Source organism: Scylla paramamosain, chromosome 19 (assembly GCF_035594125.1).
Source record: "Scylla paramamosain isolate STU-SP2022 chromosome 19, ASM3559412v1, whole genome shotgun sequence".
Classification (NCBI taxonomy): Eukaryota; Metazoa; Arthropoda; class Malacostraca; order Decapoda; family Portunidae; genus Scylla; species Scylla paramamosain.
In genome coordinates this window covers 1,647,756-1,668,855 of record NC_087169.1, presented here as the reverse complement: position 1 = coordinate 1,668,855, position 21,100 = coordinate 1,647,756, and the positions used below count along the sequence as shown (strand labels likewise).

The following is a 21,100-nucleotide window of genomic DNA, read 5'->3' as shown; positions in this document are numbered from 1 at the left end:
AAGAAGGCCATGAGCATCTCTGCGTGAAGGCAGCCTGGGACTAAAGGGAATTAACGGGGATGTAGAGGAGGGGACGGAAAAAGCGACAAAAAAGGGAGAGTCTGCTGAGAGGCTATCGAGGCACCAGAAGGAAAGGTTACCCTATAGAAAACTATCAATCCCTACTTAAACTCACCCTCCAAATTGCCCCCTTCCCTGATTGGCGTTCTCTGTTAAGCCGTAGTACAAACACACACACACACACACACACACACACACACACACACACACACACACTCTCTCTCTCTCTCTCTCTCTCTCTCTCTCTCTCTCTCTCTCTCTCTCTCTCTCTCTCTCTCTCTCTCTCTCTCATGTCAAAGGGACCAATAAAGCTTCTCCAGAGAGTTAGGTTAGGTTTGAGAACGTTGACACAGACACAGACAACTGTGTCTGTCGCCACCACCAACACCTTGTGTTGGTGGTGGCGTAGCGAGCTTCCCTTAAATTTTAATTGTATACAGTAGTTTGACTAGGCAAGGTGCAAGCACGGAGGCACAGTTTCGGAGAACAATAGGAGGGACCCCATCAGGTCCATAAGCCTTCCGAGGGTTTAGGCCAGCGAGGGCATGGAAAACATCATTGCGAAGAATTTTAATAGGTAGCATGAAGTAGTCAGAGGGTGGAGGAGAGGGAGGAACAAGCCCAGAATCGTCCAAGGTAGAATTTTTAGCAAAGGTTTGAGCGAAGAGTTCAGCTTTAGAGATAGATGTGATAGCAGTGGTGCCATCTGGTTGAAATAAAGGAAGGAAAGAAGAAACAAAGTTATTGGAGATATTTTTGGCTAGATGCCAGAAGTCACGAGGAGAGTTAGATCTTGAAAGGTTTTGACACTTTCTGTTGATGAAGGAGTTTTTGGCTAGTTGGAGAACAGACTTGGCATGGTTCCAGGCAGAAATATAAAGTGCATGAGATTCTGGTGATATAAGGTTTAAGTACCTTTTGTGGGCCACCTCTCTATCATGTACAGCACCAGAACAAGCTGTGTTAAACCAAGGTTTGGAAGGTTTAGGTCGAGAAAAAGAGTGAGGAATGTACGCCTCCATGCCAGACACTATCACCTCTGTTATACGCTCTGCACACAAAGACGGGTCTCTGACACGGAGGCAGTAGTCATTCCAAGGAAAATCAGCAAAATGCCTCCTCAGGTCCCCCCACCAACAGAGGCAAAACGCCAGAGGCACCTTCGCTAAGAGGGATCCTGAGGAGGGATTGGAGTTTACTTCATTCAATCATTTACAAGTATATTCCTTACAAACTTTTGTCCTGATTTTTTTTTTTTTTTTTGATGGTGATGACAATGATGACAATAGTGGTGAGAGGTGGTGATAATGATGGTGATGGTATTAATGATGATAATGGCTGCGATGATGAAGGCCATTTCTCAGTGTAGTCATTAGGGTCATCATTGCCAGAAGGACGAGAAAGAATGGTGATGACCTCGTGAAGATGGTGATGAGAATGATGGTGATGATGATGATGATAATGGTGGTGATGATGATGGAGATGAGAATGATGATGATGAGGAGGAGGAGAAAGAGGAGGAAGAGGAGGAGGAGGAGGGTGATAATAATAATGATGAGAGTGATGTGCATAATGAATACAATGAAGATGATGAGAAATGTTAATTGTATAATGATAACAAGCCCTGTATTGTTGTGTTACGCGTGTCTGTACATTTCCTTCAGTGACACATACAAAAATGTAATGAGTCATTTGCTAAGTGTTTCCTGTAAGGCTTGGATCACTTAGTGCCGCGCGGCGCCACCCCAGTACGTAGCGAGCCGAGGAACAAGAAAGGAGGGGAGGTCCACCCAGGCTAGCTGTTCCCGCATCACACAACTTACACATTAATTTCTCGCAGAGTAAAGCAAAACACAACAGATGTCTATACAGACCCTACACAGTATCCGGAAACATTTCTGCCCGCATCCGAATACTTTCAAGAGGCTGTAGTACAAATTACACGGGTTTTAAGGATGTTTCTTCGGTCCTCGTGACAGACTGGTAAGGTTTCTACACCATCAAAGGGAAAAGCAGTCTTGAAAACCCGTGTGATCATCATTGTGGCCTTTGAAAACAGTCTGGTGTGAGAGCAAAGCTTTTCAGAATACAGGCACTTAACCCGTCTTCATGAAAAACAAGTGCATTTATGATACCTGAGACTGCCTTACTACATTCCCCCAATGACTCTAATGTATCTTTCTTTTTTTTTTCGTAGCATTAGCCTGTCTCTCATTGGTAAAAACATCCTCACTACATGTACTACGTTATTTTATTAGTCTCAAGTCACTACTTAAAGTCTATATAAGCCTCAATAAATACGAAAGCTGTAGTGATGGCCTGCTTCCCGTCAGCCAATCAGAGCGTTCTATTTTTTTCCGTTTTCTTTCTTACTCTTCGTAAAACTGATGTATCTTTCATTTGTTCTTACTTCTTGCCTCACGGTGTATTGGTGTCTTCTACTGCTAATATAACCGTGATTAATTTTTCTTTTCTTTTTTTATCACTACAAGCAGTATTATGAGTGCGGCTCTGTTCTGAGTGACAATTACCTCAGCACAGCCTCGACCAATCAGCACCAAGTATTCAAGTCACGTGATACTCTCTCCTCGCCGTCTCCTCAGCCATTCGCCCTGCGCCCGCTGACGGGATGTGATGGGTCTCCGGTTGTGTTGCAGCGGTGAGGTGGTGTTGCATCTTTTCTCAGCGGGCGTGTTCTGGTGGAGGGAGAGGTGGATGTGAGTATGGCCTGGTGGTAGATAGGGAGGAGTGGATAGTGGAAGAGAGATGTGGAGAGTAGGATGGTGGAAGGGGGAGGTGGAGGTGGCTATGGCAGACGTGACTGGGTCAAGGTGGTGGTTGTGGTGGTGTTTGGTATGTGTGTGGTTGTAGAGGATGGAAGTGGTTGCCTAACTAGGGTGATGGTGGTGGTAGTTGCGGTGGGGGGGTGTGGAATGTTGGTGGAAGAGTGTTGGTAGTGATGGTGAAAGTGACTGGCTTGTGGTGAAGGTGGTTGTGATTGTTGGGGATGGTGGTGGTTGTGTAATAGTGGTAGGGATATCGGACTTAACGGTGTTGTGGTTGCTGGGTGCGGTTGAGGGCTGGGGTGGTGGTGGTGGTGGTGATGCTACGGTTGTCAAGGTTTATAGGGAGATGTTCGTGTGTGTGTGTGTGTGTGTGTGTGCGTGTATACTCCTGTAACAAGCAAACTGGTGTCACTCGTTCACTTGTTTCACCTCCCTGTTTCAGACTTTCCTTCTCTCCCCTCCCCTCCCCTCCCCTCACATCCCGCTCCCTTCCTCCCCTGCCTGCCACCCTCTCCCCACTCTTCCTCGCCTGCTCTTCCCTGCTCCTCGTGTTCCAGGTGGCTGTTACCTTATCTGATTTAATATATAATGGTTTTTATTTGAGATCGAAGCTCCACGTAATGAAAGGTAGAAATCTGTGCTTTTGATTACTATTATTGCACCATTGATGTAAACTTACAATACAAAATTAATTCTATTGGAAAATGAGTGTTTATTTAAACAACTCCATCTATATAATGACCTGTGTGATGTGACATCAGCGAGAGAGAGAGAGAGAGAGAGAGAGAGAGAGAGAGAGAGAGTAATATTAGTAAATGAGGCTAAATTTTAACGTTATTGACTCTTTGATAATGAAAATTAGATGACTGAGATTGCAGTTAAGAAAGTTCAAAAGTTGAGCAAATAAATACGAGCAGGCTGTCTGTCTGTCCGTCTTTCAATCAATCAAACAGTCAGTCTGTTGATGGAGGACTGGTGGAGAGAGCAGCCTGTGTCTGTCTGTCTGTCTGTCTTTCAGTCAGTCAGTCAGTCAATCTGTTGATGGGGGACTGGTGGAGAGAGCAGCCTGTGTGTCTGTCTGTCTGTCTTTCAGTCAGTCAATCTGTTGATGGGGGACTGGTGGAGAGAGCAATCTGTGTCTGTCTGCCGACGTGATTCCTGCCTCCATTGTTTCATTACATATGAAAACTACAAGAACGGGAAGTATTGGTTTTATTCATTAATTGACTGATGTGTGGTGGTGGTGGTGGTGGTGGCATTAGTAGTATTTAGGTGTTCAACTTAATAGGGAATGAAGGTAATGCGTATGCGCTGGTGGCTTGAAAGTAACAAGTGGTGATGAAAGGTGGTGGTTTGAGATGGTGGCAGGGCCTGTTACCACCTTCACTGTCCCAAGTCAAGGAGGGAGGCACTTCATTATTGTTACACCTGCTATTTTACTCGCCTACTTTTCTCTCTCTCTCTCTCTCTCTCTCTCTCTCATTTTATATTTGCCTGTTCTTTTTCTTCCTCTTCCCATATCCAATCAAACTGTATTTTTGTTGCCATTTTGAGTGTTAACACAACCCAACCTAACCTTTCTTTGTCTTTATTTATTTATTTATTTTTTTTTTTTTTGGGGGTATTTCTAAGTGTCTCTAAGCCTTTTAAGTGGTAACCTACTTTAATGTAACCTCTCATCACTATTGCAGAGGAGATAATTGGTGGGCTGTGTGTGGTGAGTGCTACATTGTCTGTGAGGGACCCCCAGAGCCACACAGCACCAGCTGCAACAGCTACAGCAGCAGCAGCAGCAGCAGCAGCAGCAGCAGCAGCAGCAGGAGGAGGAGGAGGAGGAAATGGCATCCACCTTCTACCTCACCCAGTGTCACCGGGGCCTCCTCCTCCAGCAGCTGGCCAGGGTGCAGGGACAGGATGAGCAAGTTGAGGAGTGGTGGTGGTGGTAGAATTGATAGCAATGTTCAGTATAGTAGTAAAAATGCTAGTAGAGCTCCTGGATTATATATTTTTAGTAGTATAGTAGTAGTAGTAGTAGTTCCAGCATTTGTTGAAATATACTGGTAATTATACACTAATAATAATAATAATAATAATAATAATAATAACAATAATAATAGTAATACATCTATCCAGCCCATTATTCTTGTGTAGAGTTGAGGTGCAAACAAACACCTGTAAGTGTGGACTGCCTTTATTCATCAGTCACACATACAAAACACAACAACAACTAACACATAAACAACAACAACACAATCAACACATCATTTAATAACAAACAGACAACACTAACAAAACAAACTGTTAATATTCCTTGTAAATTGTGAAAGAAAACAAAAAAAGGAAAACAAAGATGATGATGATAATGGTGGTCTTTCCCCAGCAGGTGGTGACAGAGAGGGTGGCCAGCTTGTCCCTCCCTCCTGCCACCCAGCCACAGCACTGGCAGTTGCTGCAGTGAGACTGCCCAGGCACAAGTTTGTGCACGTGTCCAGGACGTGAAGGTGATGGGAACGTGTCCTGTAGGAGGGAGCAGAGCTGTAACAGTACCCGAGTCTGCTGCTGTGCTGGGAGGAGGAGAAAAACATCAGCAGTAGTTAGTAGTGGTAGTAGAAGTATTCAGCAGTGCTGCTGCTGCTGCTGTCAGTGGTGCAGCTGTTCACTCCTCCACAGCTGCTGCCTTCCCTCAACATACTGTCTTCCCTCACCTACAATGAACAACTATGAACAATACCTCTCGTGCAATCAGGCAGCGCTCAGCTGTACTCACCGATAGACTGACCACTAAGAATTACCTGTGGGCCACATGACAAGGCCCACGCCAGCCAGGCTTGGTTGCCAATCAATAACAACAACAACAACAACATCTCGTGCAATGAAGAACACTGAATAACAACAACACCTCTCCCCTGCATCATCAACAATCAACAACATCTGCTTTGTTTCACTCATGCTGCCCCCTCCCCCCTCTCTCTCTCTCTCTCTCTCTCTCTCTCTCTCTCTCTCTCTCTCTCTCTCTCTCTCTCTCTCTCTCTCTCACCTCACCTCACCTCACCTCACCTCAGCCCACAGTGCCACAGTATGTCCCCCCACAGTATGCTTACAAACCCAGTGACTCCCCACAGTCCCTCACCAATAAGTGACCCCCTCACACACACACACACACAGCATAACATACACAAACGCTGCATCTTGTACAATGGCCACAATAAAGAATGGACACACAAAATGGACAAACTTAATTTTGTTCCGACCTGCGTGAATGTAGTGAGGCTCAACATGTACAAGTGAACAGTGAGGAGTGTATTAGATTCAAGACTCAGATATTATACACAAAGTACAGGACACAGGTTGATGATGAGTATGGTGAGTCAAGCATTCATCTGTGGCTGGTCTGCCTCTGGAAGCACAGCACTGACCTCTTGCCCCACTTGTTCCAGCAGCCCCTCACTGATCTGTGTGGCAACAGCAGTACTAGTGCTGTGTGTTTGTGTGTGTGTTTTTAGTTCAAGTGAAGTGGGTTTTCAAGGGTGTTTTTACAGTTGTAGTGACAGATTAACAACATTTCTGCATTACTGACAGGGGAAACATTCTTTTAAAAGGCTGGAGTTGAAGTGATGTGGGTTTTCAAGGGTGTTTTTACGGTTACAGTGACGGATCAACATTTCTGCATTACTCACAGGAGAAACACTCTTAAAAGGCTGTAGCTGAAATGATGCAGGTTTTCAAGGGAGTTTTTACAGTTGCAGTGACAGATTAACAACATTTCTGCATTACTGACAGGAGAAACATTGTTTTATAAGGCTTTAGTTGAAGTGACTCGGGTTTTCAAGGGTGTTTTTACAGTTGCAGTGACAGATTAACAACATTTCTGTAGTACTGACAGGAGAAACATTCTTTTATAAGGCTTTAGTTGAAGTGACGCAGGTTTTCAAGGGTGTTTTTACAGTTGCAGTGACAGATTAACAACATTTCTGCATTAGTGACAGAAAACACTTCAGAACCCGTCTAAGTGTTCCTGTGGCCTTGGAAACATGCAATATTCTAACACAGGGGGAGGGGGAGCCAGATTAAAGACAAATTTGAGAACTCAACTTGTTAAACAATGCAAGATTACAAACTTGATTCAATCCTGCAGAAATACAATTATGCAGCAAGAATTGGGTGTGAATACCTGACACCCTGGTGCACACACACACACACACACACACACACACACACACACACACACAGCTGGGCCAGTCCTCTGCAGCAGAGTTGGGCAATGTCTGACATCACTTTGGCTGTCCTTGGCGCTGATCCAGTCCAGCAGTGACACTTACTTACTCTCACTGTCAGACAGAGAGAGAGAGAGAGAGAATATCAACAATTTTTATTTACAACAGCAACAACAACAAAAACAACAACTTACTTTCTCTTTTTTCTCCTTCTTCTCCTGCCCTCTTCTCCTTCTCATGCTCTTCCTCTTCCTCCTCCTCCTCCTCCTCCTCTTCCTTCTCTTCCTCCTCCTCTTTCTTCTGTGCTGTGCTTGTCCTCCTCTTCTTCCCAGCTTCCTCCTCTTCCTCTTCCTCTTGTGTCTTCCCCAAGAGTTCAGGGAAGACTGGAATCCTTGCCAGTAGCTTCAGGTCCTCTTCAAAACTGTAAGTAGTAGTAGTAGTAGTAGTAGTAGTAGTAGTAGTGACACACACACACACACACACACACACACACACACACACACACTAAAACCATTTTTCTATCTCTTTCCTCCTCTCTCCTCTCTTCTCCTCCTCCTCCTCCTCCCCATCTTCCTCCTCCTCCTCTCCCCATTGGTGAGTTGCCAGGAAGAGTAAAGAGTCACACACAACTGTAGGAGAAACTTGTAAATAATAAAAAAATATGCAAGACATTCTCTCCACCTCCCTCTCTTCTTTCCTCCATATCTCCCTCCACAAGTTATCTCCAGGCTTCTCCTCCCTCACAGACCTTCCTCCATGCTCCCTCCATCTTTCCTCCAATCCTGACTATCCTGCAACACTTGCTTCATGATTAAAATAGTGCTTTTGTTAGATAGTCTGACATGACAACCACACATTTTTCCCTCCACCAACCTCTCTTCTCTCCTCCATATCTCCCACAAGTTACCTCCAGGCTTCTCCTCCCTCGCAGACCTTCCTTCATGTTCCCTCCACCTCTCCTCCAACCTTGACACACACACACACACACACACACACACACACACACACACACACACACACACACACACCTTCTCCTCCTGGCCACTGAGATTACAAAGTTTTGCTGGAATGCATCATGTCTTGCTCTGAAGGCTGCCACAACATCTTCCAAGTTGCCTACTGCTACTGCCCAGCCTGCAGTAGTAGTAGTAGTAGTTGTAGTTGTAGTAGTAGTAGTAGTAGTAGTAGTAGTAGTAGTAGTAGTAGTAGTAGTAGTAGTAATGGACAGAGGAAAGAAAGAGGAAGAGAAGGAGAGAGAGAAATTCATAACAATTATCTCTTCTTCCTCTTGGTTCCCTCTTCTCTTCTTCATCTTTTTCTCTTTCTTCCTCTCTACCTTTCCTCTTCTTCTACTTTCCTCCTGTGACCTTCAGAACCCCCTGTGACCTTCAGAACCCCCTGTGACCTTCAGAACCCCGTGACCTTCATTTTGACACACTAACAACATTCACATTTAAAAAACCTAACTTAACCTAACCTAACCTGACCTAACCCGACCTGACCTTGTTGCTGCAGATGCTGGTTGTGAACAAGTTGGCGGCACATTCTGGTGACCTCACTGGCGTGCTCGTAAAACTGCTGTGCTAACTGTGTCCGCGCCACCACACTGTTGTAGGTGGCTGGCATGTTGAGGCACCCCTCCACCTGTGCCTGCAACAGTAGTAGTAGTAGTAGTAGTAGTAGTAGTAGTAGTAGTAGTAGTAGTAGTAGTAGTAGTAGTTCAATAAAATAAAGCTGAATAAACAAACAAACAAACAAACAAAAACACACACACACACACACACACACACACACACACACACACACACACACACACACACACACACACACTAAAATAACAGAATATCAAGGAGAAAAAGTTGTATTTGGCAGTGGTCAGAGGTGAGGTCAGCCAGGAAGATGAGAGGTCAGTGGGGAGGGCTGCAGCCTGGGGTGGTACGGCCAGCACAGGGAGAGTGACCACAAGGATGAAGGGATGAGTGCTGCTGCTGCTGCTGCCCACCACAACACACTGAGGCTGCCCTGCTGACACTCTGGGGGGGAGGGGTTGGAGGTGAAGAGGGCCCTGACACAAGTCTTCCAGTGGCACAAGGGTCACGGCGAGGGGAACGCAGCCAGTGCACTGGGGATTGGTGGGCAGGACGACAGGTGGCAGACTGGGGCTTCAAAAATTAAGGAAAGAGACAGGAAGGAAGTGTGTGTGTGTGGAAGAGAGTGGTGGGTGAATGGAGCAGCGTCAGCAAGAAGGCTGCCAGTGGTGGTGAGTGGGGAGTCATCAGGGAGCTGTGGAGGAAGGCTGCCAGGTGCACAGACAGGGCCGGCAGGCAGAGACAGGCAGGCGTGTCTTGTGCAGGGCCTGCCACGTGTAGGCCTGCTGGCTTGCTGCACCTGCCTGCCTCGCCACTGCAAGAGTCAGCCACCATTCTCAACCCTTCACCACCACCACCACCACCACCACCTACCCTGAGGTTGCCGTCCCTGCCAGACTGCACAGAGGGGGTTGGGGGGCTGCTCCCTCAATGGCCACCTTGGAGAACAGAAAGATGGAGGACATGTCTGTGTCGGCCGAGTAATGACACACCCGCTTGCAGGAGTCCAGTGTTTCACCCCCCAGAGGCCAGCAGCACCTGTTGACAGTAGTAGTAGTAGTAGTAGTAACACACACACACACACACACACACACACACACACACACACACACACACACACACTAACCACTGTCACCTCGCAAACAAGCAATAGGCACACAGCAACACTACAAATACAACAAACAACATCAAACACTAACACAACTCACAAAACATTAACAATAAACAACAAAAATAAAACAAAAATCAATACAAAAACACAAACAAGCAAATATCAAGCATGACAAGTACAACAAGACTGCCAGAGTGACTCACGTGTGACAATGAGCCAGGCAGAGCTGACAAGCTGAAGAGGGGAGGCATCCCAGACACTGCCACACACACACACACACACACACACACACACACACACAGACACACACACACACACTGCGCAGCCTGAATTGCCCCACACAGGCACACACAGTCAGTCAGTCAGTCAGTCAGTCAGTTAGTCAGTCAGTCCATCAGTCAGTCAGTCAGTCAGTCAGTCAGTCAGTCAGTCAGTCAGTCAGTCAGTCAGTCAGTCCATCAGTCAGTTCGTCAGTCAGTCAGTCAGTCAGTCAGTCAGTCAGTCCATCAATCAGTCAGTCAGTCAGTCTCCTGGCGCAGGCTGCCTCTCCCTCGCCGGCTCCAGCCAGCGTGCCTTGCCTCACCAGCCAAGGGACACACAGCCTTGTCACTGGTGAGTTTGTTGTGCACCACAGTCAGGCAGGATGTGTCTACTGGTGCACCCTCACTCTGCCAGCCCCTCTGCCATCCCTCTCACTGCCCAGGAGTCTCTCCCGCACCAAGCCACGTGACGGCCGCCACCCAGTGCTGCCCGTGCCAGGACCCACAGGACCGTCACTCGTGCCCCTCCTGTCCGTCCACACCTCACAGAAAAGCTTGTCTTGTTTGGCCCCAGCAAGGCACACACACACACACACACACACACACACACACACACACACACACACACACACAACAGGATATACACACCAGTTTGGAAGAACCTTAAGCTAACCAAACTTAACCTAAGCTAAGGTAAGCTATCTGGCAATACTGATCTGCTTGTCTGGGGGCACCTTGACAACATTGTGTATTGCACCCTTCACCACCTCAACACTGCACAAAATGAATAAACCAAATATTATTATTATTATTATTATTATTATTATTATTATTATTATTATTATTATTATTATTACTACTACTACTGCTACTACTACCACAGATATAATGGCACTTGTGTGTGCTTTGATGTGTTTTATATTGCACTTTTATCAACAGTAAACAAACTCTCTCTCTCTCTCTCTCTCTCTCTGCCTACCTCTCTAGTGCCAGGTTCATGTCAAAGGTCATCATGGTGCCCGTGTCAACGAGGAAAACATAAATCATGCTGGCTCAGTTGAGGTCAGGTCAAGTCAGGTCAGCCAGCCAGCCGTCCAATCACAATCCATGAAGCTCTGGGCCAATGGGAGGGCTGATGGTGATCCCCTGTCGATCAATAGGGTGGCTCGGTTTTTGCTTGGCTGAGGAGAGAGAGAGAGAGAGAGAGAGAGAGAGAGAGAGAGAGAGAGAGAGAGAGAGAGAGAGAGAGAGAGAGAGAGAGAGAGAGAGAGAGAGAGAGAGAGAGAGAGAGAGAGAGAGAGGTTAAGTTAGATTAGTTTAAGTTAGGTTAAGTTAGGTTAGGTTGCTTTAGATTTTGTTGTGTTAGGTTTGTTTAGGTGAGGTGAGGTTAGGTTAGGGGTGGGTCAGGCTAGGTCAACGCATCACCTGTGGTACAAATGCATCAAAAAACACCTTTTGTCATTTTCTTATAGCATCACCTTAGTTATCCTGCTAAATTTGCACCTTCAACCAACACTGCCATCCCCTTTACTTCTTGCACCATACCCTAACCTAACCTAACCTCACCTATCCTAACCTGACCTAAGCTAACCTGACCTGACCTAACCTAACCTAACTTGACCTAATCCAACATAACTTTACCAAACCAAACTTTTAACTTAACCTAACCAAACCATAACCTAACCTAACCTAAATTAACTTAACCTAACCATAACCTAACCTAACCTAACCATAACCTAAGGTAAGGTAAGGTAACCTCAGCAAAGCGAAGCAAGAATTGACTTACTGGTTCACAATTGCCAGGTGAAGCAAGCAACAGTTTCCGAGAGGCTGGCGTGACCTGCGAGACTCAACGCTGTCCTTGTTTGTTTGTTTGTTTGTTTGCCTGTTTGTCAAGAATTGCTCTTCTTTGTTCCTGCAAACACAACAATTGATAAGGAAAGACTGACAAAACAAACAGGAGGAGGAGGAGGAGATAATTATAAGGAAAAAGAGACCAAGGAAGGAAAAGGAGAGAGAGAGAGAGAGAGAGAGAGAGAGAGAGAGAGAATGTGTGTGTGTGTGTTTCTTTGTATATACACACACGTACACAGAGCTTGTTCACACACTCCCTCTCTCTCACTCACTTTAAAGGAAACTGACTCTCTCTCTCTCTCTCTCTCTCTCTCTCTGCGTGTGTGTGTGTGTGTGTTTTGGTGGGTGGGTGGGTGGGTGGTAGTGGTGGTGGTGGTAGAGTAGTAGTAGTAGTAGTAGTAGTAGTAGTAGTAGTAGTAGTAGTAGTAGTAGTAGTAGTAGTAGTAGTAGTAGTAAGAGTAGTCGTATACTTACATGTCTGAGAGGCTTCAATTTTCTTAATTCTGAAAAGAAAAAGAAAATATCAGTATTAGTATTACGATTATTATAAAGAACACAAGGGCTGATGCAGGAAGCCATTCACACACTCGTCTTGTAGTAGTAGTAGTAGTAGTAGTAGTAGTAGTAGTAGTAGTAGTAGAAGTAGTAGTAGTAGTAGTAGTAGTAGTAGTAGTAGTAGTAGTAGTAGTAGTAGTAGTAGTAGTAGTTATCCCCGTTCAGTGTGTGTTGAATGAGTTATTTCTTGTGGTGCCCTGATTAATGACCCTGAGGATTTGGTGAGTGTCCCTGGCTGTGTCCCTGGGCCCTATGAAGCCTCCCACCTGGTTCATCTCGCACTACGGCCTGTCTGCTGCTCTCATTACTATTATTATTATTATTATTATTATTATTACTATTATTATTATTATTATTATTATTATTTTGGCCGTGGTGGTGGTGGAGCAAGAAGAAGAAGAAGAAGAAGAAGAAGAAGAAGAAGAAGAAGAAGAAGAAGAAGAAGAAGAAGAAGAAGAAGAAGAAGAAGAAGAAGAAGAAGAAGAAGAAGAAGAAGAAGAAGAAGAACAATGTTTTTAAAAGTATATTATAGGAGAGAGAGAGAGAGAGAGAGAGAGAGAGAGAGAGAGAGAGAGAGAGAGAGAGAGAGAGAGAGAGAGAGAGAGAGAGAGAGAAATTTAGTTGATCTGATTGCGATAAGATAGACAATGATAAATACTACTACTACTACTACTACACAAGAAATAATCAAAAATTCATACAGACAGACAGACACAATCTCTTTAATATTTTTTAATGTACAAGAGATACAGGCCAAGGGCAACAAAAATTCAATAAAATAAAGAAAAGCCACTGAGATGCTAGTCCCATACAAGAGTCCCAAGCAGTGGTCAAAATTTGAAGGGTAAGTGTGTTGAAGCCTCCCTCGTGAAGGAGTTCAAGTCACAGGAAGGTGGAGGTACAGAAGCAGGCAGGGACTTCCAGAGTTTACCACAGAAAGGGATGAATGATTGAGAATACTGGTTAACTCTTGCATTAGAGAGGTGGACAGAACAGTGGTGAGAGAGAGAGAGAGAGAGAGAGAGAGAGAGAGAGAGAGAGAGAGAGAGAGAGAGAGAGAGAGAGAGAGAGAGAGAGAGAGAGAGAGAGAGAGAGAGAGAGAGAGAGAGAGAGAGAGAGAGAGAGAGAGAGAGAGAGAGAGAGAGAGGAGTTGATGAGACGAAAAGCTTTTGACTCCACCGTGTGTGGCAGAGTGGCATGAGTGGAGCCCCCCAGACACGTGAAGCTCCATACACACTCCATACATGGACGGATAAGGCCCCTTGTACAGAGTTAGCAGCTGGGGGGGGGTGAGAAAAACTGGTGGAGACGTCTCAGAACGCCTAACTTCACAGAAACTGTTTTAGCTAGAGAAGAGATGTGAAGCTTCCAGTTCAGATTATAAGCAAAGGACAGACCGAGGATGTTCAGTGTGGAAGAGGGGGTCAGTTGAGTGTCACTGAAGAAGAAGGGAGAGTTGTCTGGAAGGTTGTGTCCAGCTGATAGGTGGTGGAATTGACTTTTTGAGCCACTGAACAATACCAAGTTTGCTCTGCACCAATCACAAATTTTAGAGAGATGAGAAGTGAGGCGTTCTGTGGCTTCCCTCTGTGAACTGTTTACTTCCTGAAGGGCTGGGCATCACAAAAAGACATGGAGTGTGTTTATTACAACAAACAAAACACAGCTTGAAATATTTGTACCAATAAAAGCTTAGAAATAACACACACACACACACACACACACACACACACACACACACACCTAACCTAACCAAACCAAACTTAACACAACCAAAACATTTAATAGCTACAACTGAAAGGAAGGTTGAGTTTAACAAACATAGCATTTAACCACACAACACACCACAAAACATGCTTATCTCCTTATATCGTAAACATCAAAGCCCCCACGTTTTTAATACTTGCATTAGTAATATATTAAAGAAATCCAATACTTTCAATTCACAAGTATAACAAGACTATTAAGGTGAGGTGCAACAAGCCAGTAGGCCTACACGTGGCAGTCCCTGTGTGAAATAGGCCTGCCAATCTCCAGCTGTCCTCTCCAATCACCACCCAGTCTAATCTCTCAGAGCTCCCTAAGACTCGCCACTAACAGCCTGATTGCTGAGTCCGTTCCACTCATCTGCCACACTATTTGAGAACCAATTCCTCCCCATCTCTTTCCTAAACCTAAATTTTCAACCTTGTGCCCGTTACCTCTTGTTCTGTCCTGGCTGCTGGTCTAAGATTGAATTTGCCCCCTTGTTGTAGCCCCTATACCACTTAAAGACTTCCATCAGGTCCCCTCTTAACCTCTGTGTCTCTAAACGACATAAATTTAACAGCTTCAACCTCGCCTCATAAGGAACACTCCTCATCCCCTGTATCCTTTTAGTCATTCTCCTCTGTACTGATTCTAATATACCTATATCTTTCCTGTAATGTGGGGACCAGAACTGCACAGCGTAGTCTAGATGAGGTCTGACCAGTGCCAAGTATAACTTTAATATTACTTCCGGCCTTCTACTTTTAACCCTCCTAAAAATGAATCCTAGTACCCTATTTGCCCTGTTTCTGGCCTCTATGCATTGTTTCCCTAGACGGAGTTCAGAGCTAACTATAACTCCTAAATCTTTCTTGTATCCTGTACCTACCAGAGTTTGGTTGTTTGTTGTGTACCTAACCTAACCTAACTATAACTAGTAAATGTTTTTTGTACCCTGAACCTAACAGCATCATTGCTCGTTGTGCACCTAACCTAACCTAACCAAACCTAACAGAACTTAACCTAACCTAACCAAACCTAACAGAACTTAACCTAACCTAACCAAACCTAACAGAACCTAACCTAACTTAACCTAACTTAACCTAACCTAACCTAACCTAACAGAACTTAACCTAACCTAATCTAACCAAACCTAACCTAACTTAACCAAACCTAACCTAACCTAACAGCTATAGAAAGAAGTCAATGTTTTAAGTGAATTATGTAATGGTGTGCTTGTCAACCAGTAACACCTTCAACAAGTGCACCAAGTCTTTGTGGTAAATTACTGCAACAAAACAAGAAGAACCAAAAAATTGCAATAAATGAATCAATAGATAATAAATAGTGAAAAAAAAATGGTAAATTTATAGTTTAAGCTAATGTCCCCAATCTCTACCCACGGCCCACGGCGTTATTATTAATTTCCGACAAGTGGTGTAATCATTAGAAATGATGTGAATAGTGAGAACAAAATGAGGTAGGTTATTACCACGTAGTGTGTAATGGCTTAAACTATAATAAAACCGCGTTGTTTTAAAGACGTACTAACAGCTGACTTATTGCCCACACACACACGCACACACATCAATAACAGCCACTAGTGTACGTGTGAGGTCCCTGGTTGGCTGGGTCGTCTGTCAGTGTTGCCAGTGGTGTATCTTCCTTGCAGTGTTGCCAGGGAGGGCAAGGTTAGGTTAGGGGCACAAGGAGCAACGCCAGACGGGTCCACGAAAGCCAGGGACCCCACCTCTTCACTAGTGGCCAATAACGATAACAAGAATCACACACTAACAGACTGCAACATTCAAGCGCACTTAAATACACAAATACATGGATTGAAATACTTTTTTTTTTTTTCAGCGGTTTAATGAAACACTTAGAGGCGCCGTGCAACACTGATCAAGTAGTAAGTGTGAGCGTGCGTGTGTGTGTGTGTGATCAGGCAGCCAGAGCGAGCTAGAACTTCACACACACACACACACACACACACACACACACACACACACACACTCTCTCTCTCTCTCTCTCTCTCTCTCTCTCTCTTACTTTTCAAATAGTCGTTGGCTTCATCCTTGAGCTCCTCCGCCGCCATTTTCGCTCTAATTAGAGAGAGAGAGGGGGAGAGGAACCACAGATAAGTGAACTAGCTCAAACATGGCCTCTCTCTCTCTCTCTCTCTTGATCTTGATGGTACAGGTGGCACAGGATCACTCCTGAGCCAGGCCTTTGGATCGGCAACTCCTGTAGAAGGGGAAAAAAAGAGAAACGAACAGCATCCTCTATCCTAATTGTTCATACACCTGGCACGCCACATTCTCTCCAGAAACTCTTTTACTGCCTCAATCATCCTTTCATTCGCCTCTCTACACAGTCCCAGCAACAACACCATCCATTCCTTTCCTGTCTTCTCCACTCTTTCATTCCTATCATGCCCTAACTCAGTCAGTATCACTTGCATCATCTCATTCCTGTCTCTGGCATACTTCACACACTCCAGCACCACATGTTCCACCGTCTCATCCTCTCCCATGTCACACATCTGGCACACTTTGCTGCGGGACTCAGACCACCTGTAACTCCTTGCATTCACATCCATACACTGTGCCCTCGCTCGGAAGAGAAGATCACCGCCCAGGCTTCCATCATACCACCTTTCATACCTCGGGGCCTCTTTCTCCTTGTACCATTCCAGGGTCTTCTTTCTTTCCATCTCATTCTTCCATTCATTCAGTCCCACACATTTCACTTCTTTGTCTATCTCATTCTTCCATTTTCTCACATCCCATTCGGCTCCCACTCTTCCTCCTCTTGTTACCACCCATTCACGCTCATTTTGATTCCTCCCAGCCATTCTTATCGCCCACACAACTTGCAATCCATTCCTGTCTGTCATTCTCATGCATCTCTTCCTCCATTTGCTTCCACTTTCATTCCACAGGTACACCTTTCTTGCTATTCTTGCATCATCCATTCTCTCAAGCCTAATCTTGTACCTAAGTGTGGCTTTTGTCAGTCTTTCTCTGAAGGTGCTCCATCCCATGTCACCTCTCAAGGCTTCAACTGCTGTGCACCTCGGTGCACTCAGTGCCATCCTTGCTACTCTATTCTGGCCCACTTCTAACTTATCAATTTCACTTTCATTCCACGCAATCACATCCATAGCATACATTATACATGGCACAGCCACACTCTTCCACACTTCTCTCAACACATCATACTTACTTGCTCTCATCCTTGCCGCGCTTCCCAGTCGACCTGCCCACTGGTTTACCATACTTATCTTTTCATTCTTTGCCTTTGCACACCCACTGGGACTCATCCACATCCCTAAGTACTTGTATTCTTGCACCTGTCTCAACTCATTCTCTCCAAGTCTCCATACCACATTACTTTCATCCTCTGACCTATTCACAATCATTACTTTGCTTTTCTCACTGCTAAACCTTACTCCAAAGTCTTTACCATAGCCATCCACTACATCCAACAAACTTTGAAGCTCATCTGCCGATTCACTCATAACAACTACGTCATCTGGATCAAGAAGCACACATACTTTATCGTTCCCCACACTTACCCCTACATTCATTCTTCTCATCCTGGCTGCTAGCTCCTCTGTATACAGGCTAAAAAGGGTTGGTGACAATATACAGCCCTACCTAACTCCTCTCTCACTCTTCACCCAGTCTGTTTCTATGTCTCCTAGTCTGTATCTAGCTCTTGTGTCCACATACATACTTTGCACTATGTTAACTATCTTTGCACTCAGTCCAATCTTTTCTAAGACTCTACCTAACATTTCTCTGTTCACTCTATCATAAGCTTTCTCTATATCCAAAAAACCTAGGTACAATTTACCCCAATCCTTCTTTTTCTTCTCAATCATTTCATTCACCACAAACATATTGTCCTCAGCTCTCCTGTCCCTACGAAAACCATTATGTTCTTCACCCAGCACTCCAGCTGTCTCAATCCATTTACACAGTCTCTCATTCAACACTGCACTGAAAACTTTACCTATTGTATTCACTAATGCAATTGGCCTGTAGTTCTTCAGCTCATTCTTACTCTTAAATCCTCCCTTATGCAACAGACACACTCGGCTCTCATTCCACTTTCTTGGCACTCTCTCTTCATCCCACACTCGGTTGAATAACTCAGTCATTCTGTCTATCACTACCTCCCTACCATTCTTGTAGAACTCACAGGGTATATCATCTGGACCTGCTGCCTTGCCATTCTTCTGCCTTCTCACACACCTCTCCACTTCATCCCTACTGATTCTTTCATCCAGTTCATCTGCATTCTTCCTTTCCAGTGTTACACATTCTTCTCTCACACTAAACATCTCACCTACCCCACCTACTTCTTCCCAGAACCCTTTGATTGCCTCCCTGATTCCATCCTTCTCTGTTATAACTACACCCTCCACTTTTAGACTCTCCACACCAACACTGCCTGACATATTCTCACCTCTCATGAACTTGTACCATTCACGGCCACCTTCCATACCTTTCTCCCTTAAAGATTGAATCACGCTCCTTTCACTCTTCACTTTAGCATTCATTATCATTCGTCTTGTCAACCGCTGCTGCTTCACATACGCTGCCCATGCATTCTGATACTCATTCTCTGCCTCATCGCTTTCATGGCCTCTTTTTCCTCAGCCATCTACACTGTCTACTCATTCTCTTTTGCTCCTTCCTAGCTGCTCTGATTTCATCATTCCACCATGGTTTACATACATTCTTTCTTCTACCTACTCTCACAAACCCTATCTGGGTCTCAGCAGCACCCCTCACGTCCTCAACCAGTTTCTCATTCAGATGCTCCACGTCATGCACACTTTCGTCGTCCCAGCTTCTCTCACTCAGATCAACCTGAAAGTTCTCCCACCCTACATCTCTCAGTCTCCACTTCTTTCTCTTACTTGCCACTTTCACTTCATTCCCACCCTGCATCAAGCACTCCACAACCAGCATGTTGTGATCGGACACAATATCAACCAAACCATCCTCATCTATCCACATGTGCGACACAATTTCACGCATTCTTCCATTCACCAACATGTAGTCAATTGCCGATTCCTGTTCTCTTGCACTCCAAGTCACACGCCCCTCAGCCAAAGTAACATTCAGGTTTTCCAGCTCCAGTTCATCAACAAACTCTCCAAGCATTTCACCATTCCTGTTCGCCTGTTCCCCAATATTCCCACATGTGCATTCATGTCACCCATAACTAGCACTCTCTCCTCTCCATACTCTCTCACAACTTTCTTAAGTATGTCATACTTCCTCCTATTTTCCTTCTCTGCTCTTTCACCCATGACAGTCATGTATGCTACCACCAGTACCACCTTCTATGGTCTGCCACGACCATCCATGCATTCCACTCTTACTGCAAGCACATCCTCACTACTTGTACACTCCCCCACATCAATCTCCTCTACTTTCAGTCCTCTTTCTTTCTTGTAGAGTCTTGATCTTGATCTTGATGGTACAGGTGGCACAGGATCACTCCTGAGCCAGGCCTTTGGATCGGCAACTCCTGTAGAAAGGGGAAAAAAAAAGAGAAACGAACAGCATCCTCTATCCTAATTGTTCATACACCTGGCACGCCACATTCTCTCCAGAAACTCTTTCACCGCCTCAATCATCCTTTTCATTCGCCTCTCTACACAGTCCCAGCAACAACACCATCCATTCCTTTCCTGTCTTCTCCACTCTTTCATTCCTATCATGCCCTAACTCAGTCAGTATCACTTGCATCATCTCATTCCTGTCTCTGGCATACTGCACACACTTCAGCACCACATGTTCCACCGTCTCATCCTCTCCCATGTCACACATCTGGCACACTTTGCTGCGGGACTCAGACCACCTGTAACTCCTTGCATTCACATCCATACACTGTGCCTCGCGCTCGGAAGAGAAGATCACCGCCCAGGCTTCCATCATACCACCTTTCATACCTCGGGGCCTCTTTCTCCTTGTACCATTCCAGGGTCTTCTTTCTTTCCATCTCATTCTTCCATTCATTCAGTCCCACACATTTCACTTCTTTGTCTATCTCATTCTTCCATTTTCTCACATCCCATTCGGCTCCCACTCTTCCTCCTCTTGTTACCACCCATTCACGCTCATTTTGATTCCTCCCAGCCATTCTTATCGCCCACACAACTTGCAATCCATTCCTGTCTGTCATTCTCATGCATCTCTTCCTCCATTTGCTTCCACTTTCATTCCACAGGTACACCTTTCTTGCTATTCTTGCATCATCCATTCTCTCAAGCCTAATCTTGTACCTAAGTGTAGCTTTTGTCAGTCTTTCTCTGAAGGTGCTCCATCCCATGTCACCTCTCAAGGCTTCAACTGCTGTGCACCTCGGTGCACTCAGTGCCATCCTTGCTACTTTGTTCTGGCCCACTTCTAACTTATCAATTTCGCTTTCATTCCATGCAATCACATCCATACCATACATTATACATGGCACAGCCACACTCTTCCACACTTCTCTCAACACACCATACTTACTTGCTCTCATCCTTGCCGCGCTTCCCAATCGACCTACCCACTGGTTTACCATACTTCTCTTTTCATTCTTTGCCTTTGCACACCCACTAGGACTCATCCACATCCCTAAGTACTTGTATTCTTGCACCTGTCTCAACTCATTCTCTCCAAGTCTCCATACCACATTACTTTCATCCTCTGATCTATTCACAATCATTACTTTGCTTTTCTCACTGCTAAACCTTACTCCAAAGTCTTTACCATAGCCATCCACTACATCCAACAAACTTTGAAGCTCATCTGCTGATTCACTCATAACAACTACATCATCTGCATAAAGGAGCACACATACTTTATCATTCCCCACACTTACCCCTACATTCATTCTTCTCATCCTGGCTGCTAGCTCC

At 45.1% G+C, this 21,100-nt stretch overlaps 1 protein-coding gene and 1 long non-coding RNA gene across 6 annotated transcripts; one reads left to right on the top strand and one right to left on the bottom strand.

Annotated features, from left to right (window-relative positions):
* Positions 1-2,464: 2,464 nt before the first annotated feature.
* On the top strand, positions 2,465-6,072 carry LOC135109558 (uncharacterized). Its single transcript, XR_010272752.1, has 2 exons — positions 2,465-2,777; positions 4,538-6,072. It is a non-coding gene; the product is annotated as an uncharacterized LOC135109558 (long non-coding RNA).
* Positions 5,022-18,560, bottom strand: LOC135109557 (uncharacterized). Of its 5 annotated transcripts, XM_064020985.1 has the most exons (8): positions 16,228-18,560; positions 12,349-12,377; positions 11,807-11,935; positions 11,000-11,201; positions 9,523-9,687; positions 8,563-8,710; positions 7,255-7,481; positions 5,022-5,410 (listed from the first exon to the last, which is right to left on the bottom strand). In XM_064020985.1, exon 1 carries the CDS (start codon positions 17,774-17,776, stop codon positions 16,466-16,468), a length of 1,311 nt encoding a protein of 436 aa, XP_063877055.1. In that variant the 5' UTR covers positions 17,777-18,560; the 3' UTR covers positions 5,022-5,410; positions 7,255-7,481; positions 8,563-8,710; positions 9,523-9,687; positions 11,000-11,201; positions 11,807-11,935; positions 12,349-12,377; positions 16,228-16,465. The 5 variants fall into 5 exon arrangements, with proteins under 5 accessions (XP_063877055.1, XP_063877056.1, XP_063877058.1 ...); XM_064020986.1 differs by lacking the exon at positions 9,523-9,687; XM_064020988.1 differs by lacking the exons at positions 5,022-5,410; positions 7,255-7,481 and adding an exon at positions 7,700-8,194.
* Between the last annotated feature and the right edge of the window lie 2,540 nt (positions 18,561-21,100).